Source organism: Mesoplodon densirostris, chromosome 4, assembly GCF_025265405.1.
Source record: "Mesoplodon densirostris isolate mMesDen1 chromosome 4, mMesDen1 primary haplotype, whole genome shotgun sequence".
Classification (NCBI taxonomy): domain Eukaryota; kingdom Metazoa; phylum Chordata; class Mammalia; order Artiodactyla; family Ziphiidae; genus Mesoplodon; species Mesoplodon densirostris.
The window spans coordinates 86457626-86484406 of record NC_082664.1 but is presented as its reverse complement, the minus strand read 5'-3'; the positions used below and the strand labels follow the sequence as shown (position 1 = coordinate 86484406).

The 26781-nt window shown below is 38.8% G+C and overlaps 1 protein-coding gene across 4 annotated transcripts in view; it reads left to right on the top strand.

Moving 5' to 3' along the window:
* The window catches only part of INO80 (INO80 complex ATPase subunit), a 130925-nt gene that overhangs the window by 21737 nt on the left and 82407 nt on the right, over positions 1-26781 (top strand). For all 4 annotated transcript variants that reach the window (XM_060096632.1, XM_060096631.1, XM_060096630.1 and 1 more), the window contains exons 2-9: positions 6632-6817; positions 7072-7241; positions 7333-7400; positions 9256-9438; positions 11616-11736; positions 12824-13038; positions 22484-22537; positions 24182-24385. In XM_060096632.1, the coding sequence (XP_059952615.1) occupies positions 6675-6817; positions 7072-7241; positions 7333-7400; positions 9256-9438; positions 11616-11736; positions 12824-13038; positions 22484-22537; positions 24182-24385 (1158 nt within the window). In that variant the 5' untranslated portion in view covers positions 6632-6674. The remainder of the gene's footprint in view (positions 1-6631; positions 6818-7071; positions 7242-7332; positions 7401-9255; positions 9439-11615; positions 11737-12823; positions 13039-22483; positions 22538-24181; positions 24386-26781) is intronic.

The window sequence follows — 26781 nt, the reverse complement described above, 5'->3', positions numbered from 1 at the left end:
GACTACAGATTGTCTTTATACAGAAAGTAACATTAGAACTAGAGTTTTGTAGCCTTGACATTTAAGACTGTGCTTTGAAAAGCAAATTAATATGGTCATTTGTAAATATCAGAACCAAATAGATTCATGAGAGGGACTCTTTGCCCAAATAGTTTAGTAAGTTTGTTTAGTAAGGGAGCTAAGGTGTGCATGCATACAGTTAATAGACTGTAAGATCATATAAGTGCCATGCTTTCCATAAATAACCATACAGATGTTCAAAGAAGAGAATAGTCTTAGCTAAGAATAATCTAAAAGTGTTTACTGGAACAGTGTATTTCACTCATTTTGACTTTGAAGGATTTCATTTCAGCTTGGTGAGACTTTTCTTACAGAGACATTATTCATAGGATAAGGGCAAGACAGCATCCATAAAGGCATAGCAGTAATTAGAGAGTGCAAAGCAGTTCAGTCCAGGACCATATATGGATACAGGTAGGTAAGTCTGATACATGTGAGTATGATTTGAAGGCAGACACTTTACCATGGATATCAAGCTTAGTCAGGGGACCTAAAGGGTGATCATAGTCCAGCTGTAGGATAATCAGGATTAAAGAGCCAGAGTTCAGGGTATGGACCAGGCCAATCAATGGTGAATTGCTCTAACATCATGTATTAATCCTTTGAAATGGCAGTAAGACCCTGTGGTTGGAGGAGTTTTAAAGAGCTCTTCACGTGAATATTGGGATGGATCTGAGAGGAAGTTAAGAGACATTTTCAGGGTATTCTTAATTTGTGTCGAGTATAGGGAAATAGTAAAATTGGAAAAGTAGCTTGAAGCCAGATGATAAAGGTCTTTGAATCTCTGGTTGAGGAATTTAGACTTCATTGGATTTTGGAAAGCTATTGTGGGATAACAACATAATCAGAGTGATGTTTTGGGAATACTGATCTGGAAGTAGCTGCAAAGATGGATCAGAGGGAGAAGTACCTGGAGGTGGGAAGCCAAATTAGGCAGCAGTAGTCTGTGTGTGTGAGTACATGTGAATGTACTCAATGCCACTGAATTTTCTACTTACAGATGATTGAAGTGGTAAATTTTATGTTATGTATATTTTACAATAGTAAAAATCTAATCAAACACTTTAAAAATATTCCTTGACTCTCCAGATATCATCATAAGACTTCTTGTGGAGATATGTCATGAACTTCATGCACCTCCTCCTTTAGCCTTGTGGAAATAAGAAAGTGCTATTTCATGGCTGCTGTTTCAACTATCAATGGTGATATGCTACAGAGGTGATTCTGGGAGAATCAGACTATAGGATTGATGTGTACTTGGTGTCACAGGGGGCACATTGAGCATTGTAAGACCATACAAGTAACTCTGATCTTTCCTGGACAAATTGGTTTTGACTTCATGTTATTATGCAGCCCAGATACTAAGGAATTATTTTAAAAGTAGTTCCTTTTGGGCTTCCCTGGTGGCGCAGTGGTTGAGAGTCCGCCTGCCGATGCAGGGGACACGGGTTCGTGCCCCAGTCTGGGAAGATCCCACGTGCCGCGGAGCGGCTGGGCCCGTGAGCCATGGCCGCTGAGCCTGCATGTCCGGAGCCTGTGCTCCGCAACGCGAGAGGCCACAACAGTGAGAAGCCCATGTACCACACACACACACACACACACAAAAGTAGTTCCTTTTGAATCACCCAGTATTTCTTTGTAGTCATACCTTCATACCGCCTTAATTAGGACCATTTTTATTATCAGCTAAATTAAGTAGGTAGAACATAATATCAATTTTTTAAAATAAATTTATTATTTTTATTTTTGGCTGCACTGGGTCTTTGTTGTTGGCACGTGGGCTTCCTCTAGTTGCGGCAAGCGGGGGCTACTCTTCGTTGCAGTGCGCGAGCTTCTCATTGCGGTGGCTTCTCTTGTTGCAGAGCACGGGCTCTAGGTGCGCAGCCTGCAGTAGTTGTGGCACGCAGGATCAGTAGTTGCGGCTCGCGGGCTCTAGAGCACAGGCTCAGTAGTGGCACATGGGCTTAATTGCTCCACGGCATGTAGGATCTTCCCGCACCAGGGCTCGAACCTGTGTCCCCTGCATTGGCAGGCGGATTCCTGACCACTGCGCCACCAGGGAAGCCCGAGCATGATATCAGTTATTTTGTAATAAAATCTTAGGAGGGTGCCAAGCAACAATTTTTTTTCTTTTTTTTCATTCAACTATAGATGATTTACAATATTGTGTTAGTTTCAGGTGTACAGCCTAGTGGTTCAGTTACACACACACACACACAATAAATCCTTATTGTTTATCTATTTTAATATAGTGGTGTGTATCTGTTAATCCCATACTCCAAACTTATCCCCCTCCCCCCTTTCCCCTTTGGTAACCATAAGTTTGTTTTCTATGTCTGTGAGTCTGTTTCTGTTTTGTAAATAAGTTCATTTGTATTATTTTTTAGATGCCATGTGTAAGTGATGGCATATAATATTTGTCTTTCTCTATTTGACTTCACTAGTATGATAATCTCTAGGTCCATCCATGTTGCTGCAAATAGCAATATTTCACTCTTTTTCTGGCTGAATAATATTTCATTGTTTATGTATACTACATCTTCTTTATCCATTCATCTGTTGCTTCCATGTCTTGGTTATTATAAACAGTGCTACTGTGAACATTGGGGTGCATGTATCTTTTCGAATTAGAGTTTTTGTCTTTTCTGGATATATGCCCAAGAGTGGGATTGCTGGATCATATGGTAACTTTATTTTTAGCTTTTTAAGGAACCTCCATCCAACAGTGTAGGAGGGTTCCCTTTTCTCCACACCCTCTCCAGCATTTATTATTTGTAGACTTTTTGATGATGGAGTTTTTGTCTTTTCTGGATATATGCCCAAGAGTGGGATTGCTGGATCATATGGTAACTTTATTTTTAGTTTTTTAAGGAACCCCATCCAACAGTGTAGGAGGGTTCCCTTTTCTCCACACCCTCTCCAGCATTTATTATTTGTAGACTTTTTGATGATGGCCATTCTGATGGGTATGAGGTGATACCTCATTGTAGTTTTGATTTGCATTTCTCTGATAATTAGCATTGTTGAGCATCTTTTCGTGTTCCTGTTGGCCATCTGTATGCCTTCTTTGGAGAAATGTCTATTTAGGTCTTCCAAGCAGCAATTTTATATGCTTTAATTTGTATGTATGTATATCAAGATGAATTATATGTATTCTCTAAGATAGTTTTGCTTTATTTTTAAAACCAAGTTTCTTTGAAATCTTCTGGAATGGGTACCTGTTAGGTCTCATTTTGAAAAGTAGAATTTATTGAAGTCGTTTATAAAAGACTTTTATTAAAAAGTATTTAAAGTATTTTTTTAAATTAATTTATTTATTTAGTTTTGGCTGTGTTGGGTCTTAATGGCTGCGCACAGGCTTTCTTTTTATTTGAGGCGAGCAGGGGCTACTCTTCCTTGCATTGTGTGGGCTTCTCATTGCAGTGGCCTCTCTTGTTGCGGAGCATGGGCTCTAGGTGCACGGGCTTCAGTAGCTGTGGCTCACGGGCTCTAGAGTGCGTGCAGGCTCAGTAGTTGTGGCGCATGGAGCTGCATGTGGGTTCTTCCCGGACCAGGGCTCGAACCCATATCCCCTGCATTGGCAGGCGGATTCTCAACCACTGCACCACCAGGAAAGCCCTAAAGTATTTTTTAACCTTTTTTCTTTAACTGTTCCCAAGATTGATATTTTATATACCATGAAATTCACCTCATTTAAATATACAATTCAGTGATTTTTAGCAAAATTACAAAATTGTGCAAACATCACCACAATGTGGATTTACATTTCTACCTCCCCTAAAAAAGATCTCTAGTATCCATTGGTAGTCACTCCCCCTTTGTACCCCCAGTGAACCACTGATCTACTTTTTGCTCTATAGATTTCCTTTTCTGGATATTTCATATAAATGGAATTCTACAGTATGTGGTCTTTTGTGTCTGGATTCTTTTACTTAACATAAAATTTTGAGGTTCGTTCATGTTATTGCATGTATCAATTGTTTATTCCTTTTTATTGCTGAATAGTATTCCATTGTCCAGACATGCCATATTTTATTTATTCATTCACCATTTGATGGACATTTAGATTATTTCACTTTTTGACTATTATGAATAATACTGCTGTGAACATTCACATAAAAGGCTTTGAGTGGTGGACATGTGTTTTTATTTCTCTTGAATAGATAACTGGGAGAGGAAGTGCTAGGTCATATGGTAACTATATTCAAATTTTCAAGCAACTGCCAAATTTGTCTATAGTGGCTATAATATTTTACATTTTCACCAGCAATGTATGAGAGTTTCAGTTCCACATCTTCCCTAACAATTGTTTTTGTCTTTTTACTGTAGCTGTTCTAGTGGGTATAAAGCGGTATCCCTCTGTAATTTTAACTTGCAATTTTTTTTTTTCTTCTTCGGTACGCGGGCCCCTCACTGTTGTGGCCTCTCCCATTGCGGAGCACAGGCTCCGGACGCGCAGGCCCAGTGGCCATGGCTCACGGGCCCAGCTGCTCCGCGGCATGTGGGATCTTCCCAGACCAGGGCACGAACCTGTGTCCCCTGCATCGGCAGGCGGACTGTCAACCACTGCACCACCAGGGAAGCCCTTAATTTGCAATTTTTGATGTTGAGCATCTCCATGTGCCTGTTAAGCCACTTGTATATCTTCTTTGGTAAAATGTCTGTTCACAGTCTTTTGCCCATTTTTTAATTGAGTTATCTTCTTACTGAGTTGTAAGAGCTCTTTATAAATACATATCTAAAGTCATGAGGATTTTTTTTTTCTTGTAGAAGTTTTATATTTTGGGGTTTTACACCTGGGTCTGTGATCCATTTTGAGTTAATTTTTGTGCATGGTATGAGGTAATGGTTTAAATTCAACTTTTTTTTTTTTAAGTGAGAAAAGGACCTATTTCATTGGTCACTGTGCGATTTTTTTTTAATTAATTAATTTATTTATTTTTGGCTGTGTTGGGTCTTCGTTTCTGTGTGAGGGCTTTCTCTAGTTGTGGCAAGTGGGGGCCGCTCTTCATCGCGGTGTGCAGGCCTCTCACTGTCGCGGCCTCTCTTGTTGCGGAGCACAGGCTCCAGACGTGCAGGCTCAGTAGTTGTGGCTCACGGGCCTAGTTGCTCTGCAGCATGTGGGATCTTCCCAGACCAGGGATTGAACCCGTGTCTCCTGTGTTGGCAGGAGGATTCTTAACCACTGTGCCACCAGGGAGGCCCCTAAATTCAACTTTTATATGTGTTATATATTCAGTCGTCCAGCACAGTTTGTTGAAGACTGTCCTTTCCCCCATTGAAATTGCCTTGGCACCTTCACTGAAAATTAATTGACCATAAATGTAAGGGTTTATTTCTGGATTTTTCAGGTCTATTTCATTGGTCTGTGTGGTTATCCTTATGCCAGTACCACACTGTCCTGGTGACTGTAGCTTTATGATATATTTAAAATCAGAAAGTATAAGTGAGTAAGCCCTGTACTTTTTCAAAATTATATTGACTATTCTAATTACTTTGTGTGTCCATATAAATTTAATAATCAGCTTGTCAATTTCTGGGGGAAAAAAAAGAAAAGCCTACTAGGATTTTAATAGAGATTATGTTGAATCTGTGGCTCAATTGGGAGAGAATTTTTAACATTCTGTTAAGGAGAAAGATTGTATTAGGAAATTAAAAAAATTTGTAATAAAAAGAAGACAACCTAAGATAAAGATGTTCTGGTTTCCTTTAAAGATTATACCTTAATTTATTAGATTATGAACTTTTACAAGTAATTTACTATTTACTGAGTACTCACTGTATGTCAGATGGTGGGCTAATTGCTCTGTGTTGTCCCATTATTTAATCTTGGCTCAGCCCCTTAACTCTTTAAAGATAACCAGTTATAAGGTAGAAGATGTTACATGAAAGACAGTTGGGGAGAAGGTTGTTACACTGATTGATTCTCTAGTTGAAGATGTTCTTAGTCTAACATTGTCCTTAACAACATAAGGTAGCAAAGAGAATGCTCAGGTTTCTCACCCTCAGTTTTATTCTCTTTGTTCCGGTTTTCTAAATCATCTCTAAATTTTTATACTTTATGACTTGTTTATAAGGGATTGTAAAATACTCTGCCAGTATATCTATTCCCTTGTAAGTGGACTACCTCACACATATGTATGAATGTAAATACAAAGTGAAAAAGGGAGCAGCTGTTTTGAAGGGTGATGCTGAGAACATGTGCTCCTCTATGAGGTGTACAACAGTGAACTTGTGGTACAGATTTGGATAGTTGTGAGTAATTATTAACTGTAAGATGAAAGAGAATTGAGTATAAATTTTAAGGCACTGCTTCAAAAAAGTATCAAGAATTTTCATTGTGACAGGTGACAGTATTTCTATAGTTTGGTGTTTTTCTCATCCTTTTAACTTCTGCATTTGCATTAGGAGGCAATGCCTAACAAGAGCTTTATCATGGTCTTTCTGTAGACTGCTGTATTCTCTTCTTGTGTCTAGAAGGTCTGATTTCTCTTCACATTGATAGCAAGCAGGCAAAATAAAGGGAGAATGAACAGCATTTCATCTCTCACTACTTATCTCCATTCTGCAGCCGTGCAGTCGGAAACCCTTGTGCATGAAGACAGATTTGTTCTATGGCCTCGGAGTTGGGTGCCGGGGACGATGGCGGCTTCACTGAGCTGGCAAAGCCCCTCTATCTTCAGTACCTGGAGAGGGCCCTCCGGTTGGACCATTTCCTGCGACAAACATCAGCCATCTTCAACAGGAATATTTCTAGGTATGGTATCCCATCTTCCCAATATAACGTTTCACCACATTTCTGATTCCCATCATTCCTGTAGATTTTATGGTTCAAGTATCTTATGGGTTTTGGGATGTCTGATTTTTTTTTCCTTCTTTCTTTCAAATAAAATACAGTCAGCTTAATCAGAGGATCAATTTCTTCTGTAAAGTGTTCAGTCTACTAACCATAAATTATAATATTTTGCTGGGTCAGCTGTTATTGTGGATTCACCATTCTTCAATTTATAGTGATGAAAGTGAAGATGGACTGGATGACAATAATCCTTTATTACCCCAATCTGGGGATCCCTTGATACAAGTTAAGGAAGAACCTCCAAATTCATTGCTTGGTGAGACTTCTGGAGCAAGTAGTTCTGGAATGTTAAACACATACTCATTGAATGGAGTTCTACAGTCAGGTCAGTGTGGTGTGAGATCCCTCTTTGGACTATTAGTTCTTTTGGGGCAAGTGTCCTTTCATTTTTTTATTCTCTATGTTTCTTTACACAGAAACAAAATCTGACAAAGGGAATTTATATAACTTCTCTAAGTTGAAGAAAAGCAGAAAGTGGCTAAAGGTAAGAGATAAGGCAGAATGTTTATAATTCAAATAACCTACTAAAATTACAAATAGAAGGATAAGTTACTGACTAATTATGGCACATTGGCAGAGATTTTCCTAGACATGAGTCTTTTATTCTGGGTGTGGTTTTTCAAGAGATTATAGAGAAAAATCTAGAGGACTCAACGAAGTTCATTTTAGCATACATTTTTGGGAATGAAGCCCTATACCGAGCAAGGGAGTACAGAAATATATCAGATAAGATCCTTGCTCTCACTGGCTTGTAATCGGGATTATTAATCTGTTTGTTTTATTAGTCACTGAGTAGTTCATTCATTCAACAGATGTTGATTGGCACATACTGCCTTGGGAGATACTGTTGTAGATAGATAGGGTTCCTACCCTGAGGAGCTTACATTCTAATGTAGGGAGGCAGTGAGTAAGCCTGTAAATAAGAAATAAATACAGTTTCTTTAAAGAGGTAACATTTCAACTGATTGCTGAATGATCAGAAGGAACTATGTGAAGGTTTAAGATACGAGCATTTCAGTCAGAAGGAACAATGGCAGAAGTCCTGAGAAAGGAAGCAACTTGGTATGTTTGGGGAAGAAAGGAGGTTGGTATAGCTGGAGCACAGTAAATGAGAGGATAGTAGAAACTGAGGTTATTTAGCTGATCACGTTGGGCCTTGTACACTATGTTACGGAATTTGTATTTTCACTCTTGTCACAGTGCTAAGCAATTGGAGTGTTTGTAAGCAAGGCAGTGACAATCTCGTTTATACTCTTACAAGATTACTGTCATTAGCTAGACTGAATTAAGGTTAGCATTTCTTTTATTGAAACTAATTATTTCTCTATTTTATACTTTTCTTATGAAGAGCTCAAAGTAATTTAAAGGTAGTAGTCTTTTATTTTTATCACCAGCCCCTTTAAAAGGCTCATGTGGAAAAGGCCTGAAAAGGCTCATGTGGAAAAGGCCTGATAAGCTTCACATCAATGAGGTTTTAAACTGTTGGGAATGCAGTAACCTTATGCTTGGCCATCACATTTTTAAAAATTGAGATGTAATTCACATGCCATAAAATCTACCCTTTTAAAGTGTATAATTTAATAATTTTTAGTACTTTCATAAAGTTAATACAGCCATTACCACTATCTAATTCCAGAACATTTTCAACACTCCACGAAGAAACTCTGTTCATTAACAGTCACCCTTTCTCTACTTTCCCCAGCCCTTGGGAACCACTAACCTGTTTTCTGTCTCTGTGGATTTGCCTATCCTGGACATTTCATATAAATGAAAACATAAAATGTGGCCTTTTATGTCTGGCTTCTTTTACTTAGCATAATGTTTTCAGGGTTCATTCATGTTGTGGCACATGTCACTACTACTTCCTTCATTTTAATGGCTGAATAATTCTTCGCTATCTGGATAATACCACATTTTGTTTATCCGTTCATCTGTTAATGGATTTTGGGGTTGTTTCCCCTTTATTAGGCATCACTGCTTGCTTTCTATATTATACCTTTATGCCCTATAGTAGTTTTTTAGGTTTTGTTTAGTTTTTTGCCTTGGTATTTGACATTTATTTAAATTACCTTATGTGTGGCGTATGTACTAAGTGAAATTTAGCCTTGTTGCTGTTGATAGCATTTCTCATGTTTTGGCGCTCTTTCATTCATGACTACTAGGTTTAATTGGTATCTTTTTGTGTTTTAGATGAATTGGTAAAGAATAGTATAAGGGAAACTGGAATGACTATCCTCCAGCTGTTTTTGTCATTGTTTTGGGATCTGGAAAAAACCCTTGGATTATAAAAGGAATTGCTTCATATCAGAGGTTCCATTTCCATTTCCTCCCTTTTTCAGAGCATTCTGCTAAGTGATGAATCCAGTGAGGCAGATTCTCAGAGTGAAGACAATGATGATGAAGAAGAAGAAGAAGAAGAAGAAGAAGAAGAACTCAATCTCAGCAGAGAAGAACTTCATAATATGTTGCGACTGCACAAATATAAGAAACTTCACCAGAATAAGTATAGTAAAGACAAGGAGGTAAGGGTTTCAGGAGAAATCTCAGATTTTTATGCTGGGTATTTACCCTCTGGTTTATATTAATTGAAAATACATCATTTTAACTTTATATTTAGATGGTGTTTGTGGTTGTTCTGATAATTGAAATATACTTCACATACCAAAAAAATTCAGCCTTTTAATGTGCACAGTTCAGTTGGTCTTAGTATATTCATAGAGTTTGTAACTATCATCACTTTCTAATTTCAGAACATTTTCTCACCCCAAAAAGAATTCTCTTAGCTCTTGCCCCTCATTCTCTTTTTATTTTTTTAATTTTTTTTATTTTTTACATTTTTAAATTTTTTGCCATGTGGCTTGCAGGATCTCAGTTCCCCTACCAGGGATTGAACCTGGGCCACAGCAGTGAACGTCTGGAATCCTAACCACTAGGCCAGCAGGGAACTCTCCCCCTCATTCTCTTCATTCCCCTCAGCCCCAGACAGCCATCAGTCAACTATTTGTTTCTATAAATGTGCCTATCCTAGACACTTCATACAAATGGAACAACATGTGTCCAGCTTCTCTCACTTAGCATAAGGTTTTCAGGGTTCATTCATGTTGTAGCATGTATTAGTACCTCATTCCTTTTTATTACCAAATAATATTCCATTGTATGGACATAGTGCGTTTTATTTATCCATGCATCATTTGATGAACTAATTGGATTGCTTCTACTTTTTGGGTTTTATGGATTGTAGCTACGAATAGTGACTTGTTTCACTTTTTGGCTCTTATGAATAATGCTGCCCTGAAGATTTGTTTGCAGATTTTCGGTGTGGACAGGTATTTTTATTTCTCTTGGGTATATACCAAGGAAAAGAATTGCTGGGTCATATGATAACACTATGCTTACCCTTTGGGGGAACTGTCAGGCTGTTTTCCAAAGCAGCTGCACCATTTAAAATTCTTGTGGTTGCTTTTTAATGCAGTTGTTCTTTGGAAGTGTTCCTATCTTGGAAAAACTCCCTTTCTTCACATACTAACATTAGATTGATGATAGTTTTATGTAGCAACTATTTGAATGCTGTTACAAACGCCTTCTGATTTTTGTCAGGAGTGTAGCACTTTGTACATAATGAGCAATAGAATATTTGAAGACCTAAAACTTTCCAGCAATTAGTTAAGGTCCAAAGTCAGTTCAGAAAGCTTTGAATAATATGCTGAAAGTTATAAACCTGTAGAAGTAATAAATAGTAAGATGTATGAAGATGTATGACTTTTGACTTAGACAAGGAGTTCCTTTTTAAAGTACAGTGCTAAGGCAGTTGGTGCTCAAAATAATTGGTCTTTTTAAAATTGAAGTAAAAGGCACATGTGGGAAAGTCCACAGATTTTAAGTTTACAGCTGTGTGAATGCTTTAACAGAGGACCTTGTAATAGTTCTCCATGTCACTCTTCTATCCTAGTTTCAGTCTTTGAACAACTCATTTGCCTATAATTCAGGAAAGAGATTCTGCAGTGGACTACCTAATTTTATTTATCTTCGTATTTACCCGTTAGTAATAGGTCAGACAAAATTTGAGCTTTGGAGGTCAATTTGAATGAAATGTTTGAAAAGATTAAGTGCTCTCTGGACAGAAAAGAAATAGATTATTCATATGTTAGAATTCTGGTAACAAAGACACTATAATACACTATAATATTGTCAGACTCTTAGTGGGAAATGAAGAGAGAAGACTTCAAAGATTGAAGAATTGTGATGGCTGGGGACTATTCAAACTAAATATAAGACTAAGAGCTGGGAAAGCAGGCATTAGAAACCTTAGTAAATCTGGGGACCTATTGGTAGTAGAAGTATGGTTTATTTCTTGTTGATGAATTGAAGAGGAGACCTTTCTGCAATGACAAATATGTGTCAAAGTAAATATTCTGGTGGAGAATCAGAATCATGAAGGGTTTTTTTTTTGCTTATTTGTTTTTTTAAGTTATTTTCAACAACTTTCCATGTGCATGGCCAGTGAACCCATTTTGTTCTGAAGTTAAGGAAATAATTCACTTCGATGTATTAAACGTTTATTGGTCTCTTGGTGGGAAGAATACTGTATGCAGGAACTATGGTTTTTCTCTGGATCACCTTTCTTTAGTAAAGATAATTTGAAGGCTGTTCTGTAGGAAAGACAGGCCCTTCTAAACATCACTGTCTTTGCCTGCTTCAGTTGCAGCAATACCAATACTACAGTGCAGGACTGCTCTCCACATATGACCCTTTCTATGAGCAGCAACGGCACCTTCTTGGACCCAAAAAAAAGAAATTCAAGGAAGAAAAGAAACTTAAAGGTGAGCATATTGACCTGCCTTCTACCTTTACTCATTCTTAGTTCCAGGTACGTTTGGGCTTTGAACATAATCCACGTAGTAGAAATTTGCTTTATCTGAAAAACCCTAGTCTCCCTTACCCGATTACTAGTTGTAAATAGTATTAAATTTGTTTTGTATTTGGTTTATGATATTTTCTGGAATTATGAAGACATGAGAACTATAGATTCTTTGCCAGAGATTTAAGCCAATTAGGGGTATTCCTTTTTTTCTTCTACATACTCTCCAAATATTGAAAATGTTCTGGGGCAGAAAGAAGTTAGTTATACACAGGGAAGTATAAAGAGTCACCTGAAGTATTTGGAATAAGTTATAATTGTTGCTGTATGTAGTGATTTAAAATAGACACCTCCTGATGATCTTCTGTAGTGCTTGTTTGCACGTTTGCCAGGAAATGTCTTTTCCTCTCTGAGTTCCAAGCAGCTGGAAATCAGGAAGGAAATAGGAAAGGAAAGTTTTAGACTATCTGTACTAGGCAGATTTTATTCTCCTAAAGGCATGAACTCTGTACAGAAACACTCTTTTCAGCCTTCTTCCCTTATTTTTTCCACGTCCTCCTTGTTTATCTCAGTATTTTCTCATCCTTCCACCCTCCCTCTCAAACTAGATTTTTGTTTCATGTGCAGTTTTTTTTTCACAGGTCTTAGTGTCATATCAGTTAATGCATTTTTTTTCTTTCTCTGTTATTTTTCTTTAGTCACCTTACATTGCTACCAAGTAGAAAAGTTTCCTTCCTCTGATCATGACTTGAGCTCATGATACTTCATAAGCCTCCCTTCCTATTGTTGGGTTCAAAAGAAATACAGTTCTTAGGTTCTCTTCTATTTCTTTCATGTAAACAGAGGGAGTATCCAGTGTTCTTTTTTGAGGTAGTGTTAGCTTCTTCTTGGAATATTCATGGACCTGAATAGATAAAAAGAAAAACATTGCCAGTCTCAGTGGAATGAGAAAAGAACCTTGATTTTTCTTGAAGTGATGAGGTTGTTTTGTGACTTTCTCCTGTGGAAGGGAAGAAATGCAACCTTCTGAGAGTCTGTTTCCTTTGCAGCTAAGTTGAAAAAAGTGAAGAAAAAAAGGCGAAGAGATGAAGAACTTTCCTCTGAAGAATCCCCTCGTCGCCACCACCACCAGACCAAAGTCTTTGCCAAGTTCTCTCATGATGCACCTCCTCCTGGCACCAAGAAGAAGCACTTATCCATTGAGCAGCTCAATGCCCGTCGCAGGAAAGTATGGCTCAGTATTGTGAAAAAGGAACTACCAAAGGTAAGTGAGTGCCTTCAGATAGAATGTTTTCTCTGTCTGCCCTCCAAAGAGAAGCTGTGAGAGCTAGATACCTTCACACGCTTCAGAAAGAAAACTAATCGTTTGGAATTGGAAAATCCTGAATAGTACTCTCTTCAGTTAACTGATTTTCTAGAATTTGATCAAAATACATGAGATTGTTGTGTTATGCTCCTTGGCCAAAAAAATGGAGGGAAACCTCTTTGAGGAATGCAGTTTTCTTACATAAAGAAATAGAGATTTGACAGCAAATTGATAGGTCATAATGCAGGAAATTAAAATAAAATGGACATGGGTTTCTTAGACTTTATAAACATTTGGATGTTACTGAATAATCACAGCTATTAGAAGAAAATGTGAATGATTTAGGAAAAACATGTATAAGCATTCATTTTGCTCTTTTAATTTGCTTGAATGTTTTTTTTTGTTTTGCGGTACGGGGGCCTCTCACTGTTGTGGCCTCTCCCGTTGCGGAGCACAGGCTCCAGACGCGCAGGCTCAGCGGCCATGGCTCACGAGCCTAGCTGCTCCGTGGCATGTGGGATCCTCCCAGACCGGGGCACGAACCCGTGTCCCCTGCATCGGCAGGCGGACTCTCAACCACGCGACACCAGGGAAGCCCTGCTTGAATGTTTTGATATACTAATTTCAAACTTAAAAGTTGCAGGAATAATGTCTGTATACCCTATTTATTTGTTTGTTTATTTATTTATTTATGGCTGTGTTGGGTCTTAGTTGCAACATGCGGGATCTTTGTTGTGGTGCGCAGGCTTCTCTCTAGTTGTGGCGTGTGGGCTCCAGAGCGCTTGGGCTCTATAGTTGCTGCACGTGGGCTCTCTAGTCATGGCGTGTGGGCTTAGTTGCCCCGAGGCATGTGGTATCTTAGTTCCCCGACCAGGGATCGTACCAGCGTCCCCTGCTTTGCAAGACCAGTTCTTAACCACTGGACCACCATGTCCCCTTAAACTCTTTACTTAGATTCACCAGTGGTTTGCATTTTACCCAGTTTATTGCTTCATTATAAATTGAGTGCAATCTTAATAGACATATGAACAGGATATTTTATGAATTTAGAGAAGATGATTCTAAACTCAATGTGGAAAAAGTCAATATGCGAGAATTGCTAGGGAAACAGTAAAAAAAAGCCTTCCCAAACATTAAAACATACTATAAAATCTCTACAGCTGACACATGAATGGGCAGATAGACCAGTAGTACCTTTAATAAATGGTGTTGGGACAACTAGATAGCCATTTTGTGAAAGGTAAAATTAGGTCTGTATCTCACACATATATTCTAAATGGATTTGGCATCTCAGTGTAAAAAAAATAAATCATACAAATATTAGAATAAAACGACTGCATTTCTATCTAATGTTTGTGTAGGAAAAGAGTTTCTAACTATGATTCAACATCCAGAGGTAATAAAAGAAAATACTTCTAAATTTGGCCACATAAAAATAAATTTTTGTATGACAAAAGACAACTGACAGGGGCTTCCCTGGTGGGGCAGTGGTTGAGAGTCTGCCTGCTGATGGAGGGGACACAGCTTCGTGCCCCGGTCTGGGAAGATCCCACGTGCCGCAGAGCGGCTGGGCCTGTGAACCATGGCCGCTGAGCCTGCGCGTCCGGAGCCTGTGCTCCGCACAGGAAAGGCCACAACAGTGAGAGGCCTGCGTACCGCAAAAAAAAAAAAAAAAAAAGACAACTGACAAACTGGGAGATATTATTTCTTTATTTTTTTTAATTTTTTATTTTTAAAATTTATTTTTGGCTGTGTTGGGTCTTTGCTGCTGCATGCGGGCTTTCTCTAGTTGCGGCGAGCGGGGGCTACTCTTTGTTGCGGTGTGTGGGCTTCTCGTTTTGCGGAGCACAGGCTCTAGGCGTGCGGGCTTCAGTAGTTGTGGCACACAGGCTTAGTTGCTCTGCTGCATGTGGGATCTTCCCGTAGCAGGGCTTGAACTCATGTCCCCTGCATTGGCAGGCATATTCTTAACCACTGTGCCACCAGGGAAGTCCCCATTATTTACATTGAATACTACAGTCAAAGGGCTGTTACCTCTAATAATATGGAAAGAACTATTAAAAATTGAGGGACAGGGACTTCCCTGGTGGTCCAGTGGGTAAGACTCTGTGCTCCCAATGCAGGGAACTTGGGTTCGATCCCTGGTCGGGGAACTAGATATGCCACAACTAAGAGTTCACATGCCGCAACTAAGAAGCCCACATGCCGCAACTAAAGACCCCACATGCCACAACTAAACATGCCACAACGAAGATCCTGCATGCCGCAGCTAAGACCCAGTGCAGCCAAAATAAATAAATATTTTTTAAAAATGGAGGGACAAATGACCACAGATTCAGTAGACAAATGCAAAAATGTCAAGAATAGACAGTTAGCAAAGAAAGATATAAAAATGGCTCTCAAACATTTTTAAAAGGTTCAAAGTCTCTCATAATTGGGGTAATACAAATTAAAATAACACTTAGACACCATTTGTCACCTATCACACTGGCAAAAATTTTTAAATATGACAACACATTCTGTTAAGGAGCCTGTGGGGAAGCAGGTGCTCTCATAAATTACTGATAGGAATACAAATTAGGACCGTGTTGTGGGGAAAGTTGGCAACACCTAGCAATCTACAGATGCACTTACCTTTAAAATCAGCACTACCAGTTCTAGGAATCTACCTTAAAGCTAAAGCAACCATACAAAAATACATGTAAACAAAGTTATTCATTGTAGCATTATGTGTAATTGCAAAATAACAGAAACAATCTAAATGTTCATATATGGGGCTTGAATTAAATGATGGTAGGTCTATCCAGTGGATTATTATACTGCTGTTAAAAATAAAGAATGAGGAAGACCTCCCTGAACTGATATGAAGTAATTTTGAGGATATACAGTTAAGTGAAAGAGGCAGAACACAAAAAAGTAAGTATACCCTTCATGTAAGAATAAAGGGAATACAAGAAAGTACACAAATATCTGCTCATTCGTTCAAAAGAAATTCAAGAAGGATGAACCAGAAATTAAAGTGATTGGTTCCGACCGCCTGGAGGGGTGGGATAGGGAGGGCGGGAGGGAGACGCAAAAGGGAGGGGATATGGGAACATATGTATACGTATAACTGATTAAATAAAAAAAAAAAAAAAGAAAGAAAGTGATTCCTTAGCAGCAAGGAGGTCGGTGAAGAGCCACACAAAGTTTGGGGGGGCGGGGGGGAGCGGGTGCAGAATAAATGTCTGTTCGGTCTGCAAAAAATAAAAAATAAAATAAAGTGATTGGTTCCTTATAGAGGGCAAGTGGGAAAAGGGTAGAAAGGAGGGAAGGAATGGGAACAGGGTAGCAAGGATGAGGAGGAAGGAGTTTTTGAGTATATTTTGTATAAGGCTGACTTTTAGAATCATAGTAATGTTTCACAGATTTCTGATATACCTCCAATATTAAACCAACCAGGATGTGGGTGGAGAGGGAGGTTGGGGGGATGTGTGGTCAAAATGGAATAAAAGTAGGAACAAATGAACTTAACTGTATTAGAAATGAGTGACATGATCAGGTTGCAGGGAGTGGGGAAGAAAGAACTCATCTAAGTAACTGAGGAGAACATTATTTTAATTGGATATGTAAGGCTAAAGACTGATGGAACTATGCGTAAATGCCATGATTGACATAGTAAAAGTGTTTCTCATAGGGGAATGAATAGGTTAGCAATTTTGAAACTACTTTATGTGTATACTAGGATTAAACAAATAAGTAAATATATTGTAGATGAGCCAGTTTCTCACTGCTGGAGAAAGAAGTTAAAAGTAAGGAGAAGGGGAAAGCTAAAATGAAGCCCATGAAGTTTGACTGGGATCAGAGGTATCAGTATAAATTCATGGTTTCATATATATCTACACACATACAGATAGATAACTGAAATGTACTTGGGTGTGTATGCATGGATTAGCATGCATATGTATATTTTTTCTGGTTCTGTTTGCTGAGAGGGCCTAGAAGCAGTGACACCCCAGTAACAACGAAGATACCTAGCAACCAGGTCTTGATTTCTTACTTACTTACTTATTTATTTTTTGTTGTGTTGCATCTTCGTTGCTGCGAGCGGGCTTTCTCTAGTTGCGGAGAGCGGGGGCTACTCTTCGTTGCGGTGCGCGGGCTTCTCATTGCAGTGGCTTCTCTTGTCTCAGAGCACGGGCTCTAGGTGCGCAGGCTTCAGTAGTTGTGGCATACGGGTTTAGTTGCTCTGTGGCATGTGGGATCTTCCCAGACCAGGGATCGAACCCATGTCACTTGCATTGGCAGGCAGATTTTTAACCACTGCGCCACCAGGGAAGTCCCTGGGTCTTGATTTCTAAACAACTTTTATTCTCTAATAAGAGGAACCAAGGCTCCTTGAAGAAGTACCTTATTCCAGAACTCAGCAGGGAAAATACAAAATGAACCTTAGGGAATTTTCTGACGGTCCAGTGGTTAGGACTTGGTGCTTTCACTGCCAGGGCCTGGGTTCAATCCCTGGTCAGGGAACTAAGATCCCGCAAGCCATGCAGCACAGCCAAAGACAAAATGAAAAACATTTTTAAGTGGTGCCAGAAAGTAAAGAAGTTCTGAAGAAAGATCAGGGGGAGGTGGGGCTTGTCAAAAGAACACAGAAGCCAACCTGAAGGAGTGCCTCATGGCCAAAGTTAGAATAATTTGAGCAACAAAATAAATAAGAATAATATTGGATTTTGACCCATAGAATAAAAGAAATATCTGTCAGTCCATACTGTTATAAGTAAATACTTGAATAGACAAAGTGTAGAAGGAACTACTCTTCCTTTCAGTAGGAATTCCAGTTAGTAAGTATAGAAGGAAAGAAGGAAATAAAATTATCCTTATGCAAACACCACAGTAATAATTGTTACAGACTACATCCATTTATGAATGCTAAAATTAGAGGGCAAAAGTTAGAGGAGAAACAGAAGTTGCATAGCTTCAAAACTGGCAGAGTGCACCTTAACCAAGTGATCAAAGTAAACATCACTAGTAATATAAATTTTGATATCACGAACTCCTTGATGTGATGCACTGAGAGGAGCACATCATCAAAACATTTCTCTGGTATTCTTGCCATAGTAAATGATGTCATTCCCATCATGAGGAAACAGCAGAAAACCACACATTTTGGGACACTTTACAGAATAACTGATTGGTGCTTTTCAAAAGTGTCAAGGACATGAAAGAGAAGGATTGAGGAAATGTTACATACAGGAAGAGATTAAGGAGAAGAAAAACTAAATGAACACATTGTGAGATCCTGTGTAGGATCCTGGAACAGTGAAAGGATATTAGTGGAAAAGTTGTTGACATTCAAATAAGAACTATATATAATTTGGTTAATACTTTACTGGTGTTAATTTCCTTGCTTTTTTTTTTAAATTCGTGTCAAGCATCACTATTTATTTATTATTTTTTAAAGGGAACTTTAATTAATTAATTAATTAATTTTTAATTGGCTGCATTGGCTCTTCGTTGCTGCATGGTTTTTCCTTAGTTGTGGTGAGCGGGGGCTACTCTTTGTTGAAGTGCGTGGGCTTCTCATTGCGGTAGATTCTCTTGTGGCAGAGCATGGGCTCTAGGCACATGGGCTTCAGTAGTTATGGCATGCGGGCTTCAGTAGATGTGGCTCACGGGCTTCAGTAGTTGTGGCTCATGGGCTCTAGAGGGCAGTTAATTTCCTTTCTTAATAATTGCACTATGGTTATATAAGTTGCTAAAATTAGGGAAAGCATGGGTGGGGAGTAGTAAGGGAACTCTACTATTTTTTGCATGTTTTCCATAACTCTAAAGTTAGTTCAGTTTCCTCACACCATATACAAAAATAAACTCAAACTGGATTAAAGACCTGAGAAGATCTGATAAGATCTGAAACCATGAAACTCCTGGAAGAAAACATAGGCAGAACAACCTTTGACATAAGTTATAGCAGTATTTCTTTGGATCTGTCTCTTGAGGCAAAAGAAGAAATAAAAGCAAAAGTAAATAAATGGGACCTAGTTAAATGTAAAAGGTTTTGCCCAGCAAGGAAAACCATTGACAGAACAAAAAGATAATGTATAGAATGAGAGAGGATATTTGCAAACAGTATGACTGGCAAAGGATTAATATCCAAAATATATAAACAGCTCATACAACTCAGTATCAAAAAAGCAACCTAATCAGAAAATGGCCAGAAGACTTGAATAGACACTTTTCCAAAGAAGTCATGTAGATGGTTAACAGGTACATGAAAAGATACTCAACATTGCTAATCATCAGAGAAATGCAAATCAAAACAAAAATGAGATATCACCTCACACCTGTTAGAATGGCTGTCAATCAAAAGGACCACAAATAACAAATGTTGGAGAGGATGTGGGAAAGAAGGAACCCTAGCACACTGTTGGTGGGAATGTAAATTGGTATGGAGGTCCCTCAGAAAACTAAAAATAGAACTACCATATGATCCAACTAGAGAAAGCCCGTGCACAGCAACAAAGACCCAACACAGCCAAAAACTAGATAAATAAATAAATTAATTAAAAATTTAAAAAAAGAAAAAATATGGCAAGAATAGTGCAAGGAACTGCCATGTATCTTTTACTCATATTTAGCACCTGTTTGCCTCATTTGCTTTTGCCATATAAATGCATACTTTTTCCTCACTCACTTTAAGGGTTAGTTTGAGATTTTGTGCTAAATTTACTCCTAATAATTGTGTGTTTCTGAAGAAAAAGGGAATCATCTAGTGCATAACCACAGTGCAGTATTAAAAATTATTATCTGGTGCTTCCCTGGTGGCGCAGTGGTTGAGAGTCCGCCTGCCGATGCAGGGGACGCGGGTTCGTGCCCCGGTCCGGGAAGATCCCACATGCCGGGGAGCGGCTTGGCCCGTGGGCAATGGCCGCTGAGCCTGCGCGTCCGGAGCCTGTGCTCCTCAACGGGAGAGGCCACAACAGTGAGAAGCCTGCGTACCGCAAAAAAAAAAAAAAAAAAAAAAAAATTATTATCTGACTCATAGGTTTTCATATTTCATCACTTGTTTCAATAATGTCCTTTATAGCACTTTCCCCACCCCTGAATCAATCTAGGACTACATGTTGCATTTAATTGTCATGTCTCATTAATCTCCTTTATTCTGAAACAATTCCTTAGCCTTCATCTTTCCTGACATTTTTATTTATTTATTTATTTTCTTTTTTTTTTTTGTTATTTTGAAGAGTATATCATTTTGTAGAATATTTTTGAATTTGGGTTTATGTGATGTTTCCTTGGGATTAGATTTGAATTATGCATTTTTGGCAATATTACTAGAGAGTGATATGTTCTTGACATATCTCATCAGGAGGCACTTGATACATCTGTCCCTATATTGTGATATTAGCTTTGATCCCTTAGTATGATGATGCCTCTGTACTGTGCAATTACTTCCCCTCCCTCCAAAGCAATTAGTAAATATTTCTGGAGAGAAGTACATGTTTGAGCATTCTTTTTTTTTTAAATTGAGATATAGTTGATTTATAATATTAGTTTCAGGTGTACAGTGTAGTGATTCAAAATTTTTATACATTATACTCCATTTAAAGTTATTATAAAATATTGGCTGAGTTCTCTGTGCTATACAATATATCCTTGTTGCTTATTTATTTTTTATACATAGTAGTTTGTACCTGTTAATCCCATACCTCTATCTTGTTCCCTCTCTTCCCACTAGTAACCACTCGCTTGTTCTCCATATCTATGAGACTGTTTCTGGTTTGTTATATTCATTTGTTTGTTTTATTTCCTAGATTCTACATGTAAGTGATAACATACAGTATTTGTCTTTCTCTGATTTATTTCACTAAGCATAATACCCTCTAGATATTCCGGTGTGTGTGTGTGTGTGTGTGTGTGTGTGTGTGTGTGTGTGTGTGTGTGTGTGTGTGTGTGTGTGTGTGTGTGTGTGTGTGTGTGTGTGTGTGTGTGTATCACATCTTCTTTATTCATTCATCTGTTGTTGGACACTTAGGTTGCTTTCATATCTTGGCTATTGTAAATAGTGCTACTATGAACATTGGGGTGCGTGTATCTTTTTGACTTAGTGTTTTCATTTTCTTTGGATGTATACCCAGGGGTGGAATTGCTGGACAATATGGTAGTTCTGTTTTTAGTTTTTTGAGGGCCCTCCATACTGTTTTCCATAGTGGCTGTACCAATTTACATTCCCACCAGCAGTATGCTAGGGTTCCCTTTTTCCATATCCTCTCCAACATTTATTTGTGGTCCTCTTGATGGTAGCCATTCTGACAGGTGTGAGGTGATATCTCATTTTTGTTTTGACTGGATTTCTGTGATAATTAGTGATGTTGAGCACCTTTTCATGTGCCTGTTGACTTTGTATGAACATTCGTGATGGGAAAAGTTACAGAAAAACTTGTTTCATACTTAGTGAAGAGGCTTCAGATGATGCCCTCTGATGATAAGGAATTCAGTGGGAATATTTGAGATTTTTATCTTTAAAGTGGCAATAGTTGCTTTAGAATTAGAGAACGTTTTTGTTAAAAGCCCTAAAAATTCCCTTAATCAGACAGTCTGAGGTGGGATTATTATAGAAATGGCTTTCAGGCCCTTTGTATAACTTCACACCCACTGTTTCTTTACAGTCTTGGGGGAGATCTCTTTAATAGTCAGAGGGCCACTCAGCTCTGCCTCTTCTTTCCCACATCAAATAAATGGACCATCATGGTTAAAATCAGGTTTCTTTATTGAAGTTAGTTTTTTTTTTAACTGAAGTGGTAGACATAGTAAGCAGCTTGAGACTTGGTTGTGGGCTGCTGAGTCATCTTGTGTTAGGTCTGCCTTGGAATTTTTGTTGAAGAAGGTGAGGTCAGGTGGTAGTAAAAATTAAGTAACAGTGGCAGTGGGTTTGCCTTGGCTGGAGGTAGGGCTAGAATCACAAACTAAGAAGCTAGTTTACCTTTTCTCCTAATGAGTTTTGTGTCACTGCCCTGCTGTCGCAGCTTCTTTGAATACTGGCCCTGGAAAGCAGTATTCTAATCAGGGTGGTGCTAGGATTAGGGTATGTTGTTACATTTTCCTACTTCATTTCAAGCCTTAAATAGAGCTTAAATTCTTTCCAGAAGGATACAGAAGACTCAATTTAAGGCAGATACAACACCAGTTTATTTTTTTTAATGAGGCTTTAGGAGCTTTATGTGTGGTTCTGGGTTGGTACATTTGAGTGACTCTTAGAAGTCATGTATTTTATTTTAATTGAAAGAAGTAATGTATTTTGACTACGCTTGGTTTGGCATTTTATTTTTTAATCTTTGAGGAGATCAGTAAAGTACGGTGCCAGTCTACACAATCGTATTTCAAAAAAGAATCCTAAATGAAGTATTGTTTTTAACTATTTTAGGCCAACAAGCAGAAAGCTTCAGCTCGTAACCTGTTTCTCACCAATAGCCGCAAGGTACGATTATATTTCCCATTTTATGTTTTGCTGGAATGTGTTCTTATTATTTAGATCTATGGTTGCTGCTCTTGTCTCTTGTGACCTGTTGATACTTAATCTAATAGTACTTAAGAGAGTTTCTAAATGTTCTCAATCTATTTTTTTAACATATTTATTGGAGTATAATTGCTTTACAATGTTGTGTTAGCTTCTGCAGTATAACAAAGTGAATCAGCTCTATGTATACATATGTCCCCATATCCCCTCCCTCTTGTGTCTCACCCACCCTCCTTAGCCCACCCGCTAGGTGGTCACAAAGCACCGAGCTGATCTCCCTGTGCGATAAAGCTGCTTCCCACTAGCTATCTCTTTTACATTTGGTAGTGTATATATGTCAATGCTACTCTCTCACTTCATCCTAGCTTACCTTTCCCCCACCCCGTGTCCTCAAGTCCATTCTCTACGTCTGTGTCTTTTTCTTTTTTTAAAAAACATCTTTATTAGAGTATAATTGCTTTACAATGGTGTGTCAGTTTCTGCTTTATAACAAAGTGAATCAGGTATACATATACATGTGTCCCCATATCTCTTCCCTCTTGCATCTCCCTCCCTCGCACCCTTGTTATCCCACCCCTCTAGGTGGTGACGTCTGTGTCTTTATTCCTGTCCTGCCCCTAGGTTCGTTAGAACCTTTTTTTTTTTTTTAGATTCCATATATATGTGTTAGCATACGGTATTTGTTTCTCTCTTTCTGACTTACTTCACTCTGTATGACAGACTCTAGGTCCATCCACCTCACTACAAATAACTCAATTTCGTTTCTTTTTCAATCTATTTAAAAAATAAAATTGCTGTTCCTCGCATTTCTGGTTTTCAAATTTTGGGGGGTAAGACCATAGCCTACTGTTAATTCCTTGGGCAAATCATGCAGTCATCCTGTGCTCAGTCTCTTCATCTAAGAAATGATGGTATTAATACTTTCCCTTAGAGGGAATTAATGCAACTTTCTTTGGGTATTGTGAGAATTAGATGAGGTAACCTTACTAGTTGTGTTTCCCTGGGCTAGTTACTCATCCTCATTTCCTCATCTATGTATAAAATATCAACTTCATAGGGTTTTTGTGGAGAATGAATTAGTTTAATATATGTTAAACTTAGAATGGTGCCTAGCATCTAATAAACACTGACAGTTATTATTATTATTATTATTATTATTATTATTATTATTAAAAAAAAATTTTTGGCCATGCCACACGGCTTGTGGGATTTTAGTTCCCCAACCAAGGATTGAACCCCCCGGGCCCTTAGCAGTGAGTGTGCAGAGCCCTAACCACTAGATGGCCAGGGAATTCCCAAAAGCTTTTATTATTAATGTGTATGATAATATTTCAGAACTTCCCAGAACATCTTAGGTTATTATACTTTTTTTTCATCTTCTAAGGCAACGTGTCTATAGGTTTCTCATCCCTGATATTACTTTGTGGTCTGGGACTGGCTCACGGGACTGTATAGAGACATTAATCAGATTAGGGAGAAAAAGATGTGGCCATAGGAGGACTATATGCCCTGAACAGGTTGAGGGATGCTGTGGTTTAGAGTCCAGGGAGAACTGGCCCCGGTGTTGGTCTTCCTCCATTGTGATAACATTGTTGTCACTTGCAGCTCGCCCACCAATGCATGAAGGAGGTGCGTCGAGCTGCCTTGCAGGCCCAGAAAAACTGTAAGGAGACCTTACCTCGTGCTCGCCGCCTCACCAAGGAAATGCTTCTATACTGGAAGAAGTATGAGAAGGTGGAGAAAGAACACCGCAAACGTGCAGAGAAGGAAGCCTTGGAGCAACGGAAGTTGGATGAAGAAATGCGGGAGGTAGGGCAATAGCATGAAATTTTGAAAACCATAATTGCTGCAGCCATCTTAAGAGATTGGTTAGCATTTCATAAGTTATAAATCTAACCAATGAAATGGTTGAAAACATATTTTAAGACATAACTTTGAGTATAGTGATTTTAGTCCCGTAAACCAGTTCTGTTTTTATTCTTTTAGTAAGGCCCTCTCCCTGGCCTTCACCTCTCTTTTATGCTCATTTCCTCTCTTCTTCTTCTTCTTTTTTTTTTTTTTAACTTTATTTATTTTTGGCTGTGTTGGGTCTTTGTTGCTGAACGTGGGCTTTCTCTAGTTGCAGCAAGCGGGGGCCACTCTTCGTTGCGGTGTGTGGGCTTCTCATTGTGGTGGCTTCTCTTGTTGCAGAGCACGGGCTCTAGGCATGCGAGCTTCAGTAGTTGTGGCGCACGGGCTTTGTTGCTCCACGGCATGTGGGATCTTCCCAGACCAGGGCTTGAACGTGTGTCCTCTGCATTGGCAGGTGGATTCGTAACCACTGTGCCACCAGGGAAATCCCCATTTCCTCTATTCTTTGTAGCCTTATTCTTTTGAATATTTCTGGAGGACACCCTTCCCCAACCTCCCCCCCCTCACAAAAAAAGAAAAGGAATGAAAGAAAAAGAAAACAGCTTAGAGCTTATCTGGGCTTGGTTCCAGATGCTGGCTGTAATTTCGATTTGTTGGAAGATGAGGGCTGGTTGCCAAATTTAGGGCCAGATAGGGACAATGGACAACTAGCTCAGTTTTCTGAGACACCTCCCCCATCCCCACCCGCTGCTGCCTACTTTTCTGTTTTAACTTGCAGTCAGTTCTCTTGCTAAGAGATATCAGCTGAGAGTATTATTCAGGGAAGCAAGAGGAGAGATTAAGAGGACAGAGTTATTATGTTGCCCTTGGTAAACCCATTGGGATGAGTGGAAGGACAGTTGAGGTCTGGAGAAGGAAGGGAATCAGGATTGAATGTTTTCTTTCGGGTATAGGTAGTACTCCTGTCAAAGCAGAGCCGTGGAGACTCTTTGGAGTTCTTGGTCTTCCCTCCTGTCGCATGCCTTTGAGGGGGAATATGGATTTTGCCCAGTTCTCTTAAGTCCCTGGGTGACTTGTTTCTTTGCATGGAAGATAAACGTATTATTGAGTTAGTAAACTTTTGATGCTAATGGAAATATTTGCTCACTGAGTTTAGAGGCATTTGAGTTAGTCACAGATCTTGAAGTTTTGAAACTGACTTGGCTTATGATCTAGATTTGTGAGACATTCTCTCAATTATGTTGATAGCTAACTGATGAGACTTTCATCTGTGATTATTTTGACTTATGTGTCTTTTTCTCTGAATTTTTGAATTAAGACATTTTTGATATATCCTTGTTCCCTTAATTTGCCTTCTTCATTTAGACACATAGTAGTTGACTTCCTTAAGGTTAAAGGAAATGTTACTTTTTATGGTTTAATTTAGAAAGGTTTTCTTTTAATTTTTGGCCACACCGGCCTCCTGCGGGATCTTAGTTCCCCCACCAGGGAATGAACCCGTGCCCCCTGCAGTGGAAGCACAGAGTCTCAACCACTGGACCACCAGGGAAGTTCCTAGAAAGGTTTTCTTGACAGTACTTTAGCTTTAGAACATGAACATCTGTATCCTTTATGAAAATAAATCAGTTTTCTCTCAAACTCTCAGATTTTTTTTTCTAATCTGAATTTGGCTAAAGTGTTATAAAACCTTAAGGAGAAAGTCTAGTTTTGTGTAGCATACTTTGGGACTTATGTCCTTCCTGGCCATGTTCCTTATTTTATTGTTGTTTTTCTTTTGTGGAGGTGGATCAAGGATAAATCAAGTATACTTCATATGAATTTTATTATAAAATAGTTCATGCAGAATAATGATTCTTTTATTTGGTATTTATTGTATATACTGTATTTCATATAATTCAGTCTTTTGAATCATTTGCTTACTCATTTTATTGTTTATCTTGAAGAATGATTTTTACTGACATAATGATTATTTTTCTTACTAGATTATTTCAGAGGCACTTTGAATTTAGCTTTCTCATATTTAAAAAAAAGGTATATGTGTTTGTGATTTTGTATTTGGTCTATATTCATGTTTTATAGCTATCATTATCAACAGATGAACAGTAGGCTGTTTTGGGGAGCATTTTCTTTTTTTCATGGACTTCTTTTTTTTTTTTTTTTTTTTGCGGTACGCAGGCCTCTCACTGTTGTGGCCTCTTCTGTTGCGGAGCATAGGCTCCGGACGTGCAGGCTCAGCGGCCATGGCTCACGGGCCCAGCCGCTCCGCGGCATGTGGGATCTTCCCGGACTGGGGCACGAACCCGTGTCCCCTGCATTGGCAGGCGGACTTTCAACCACTGCGCCACCAGGGAAGC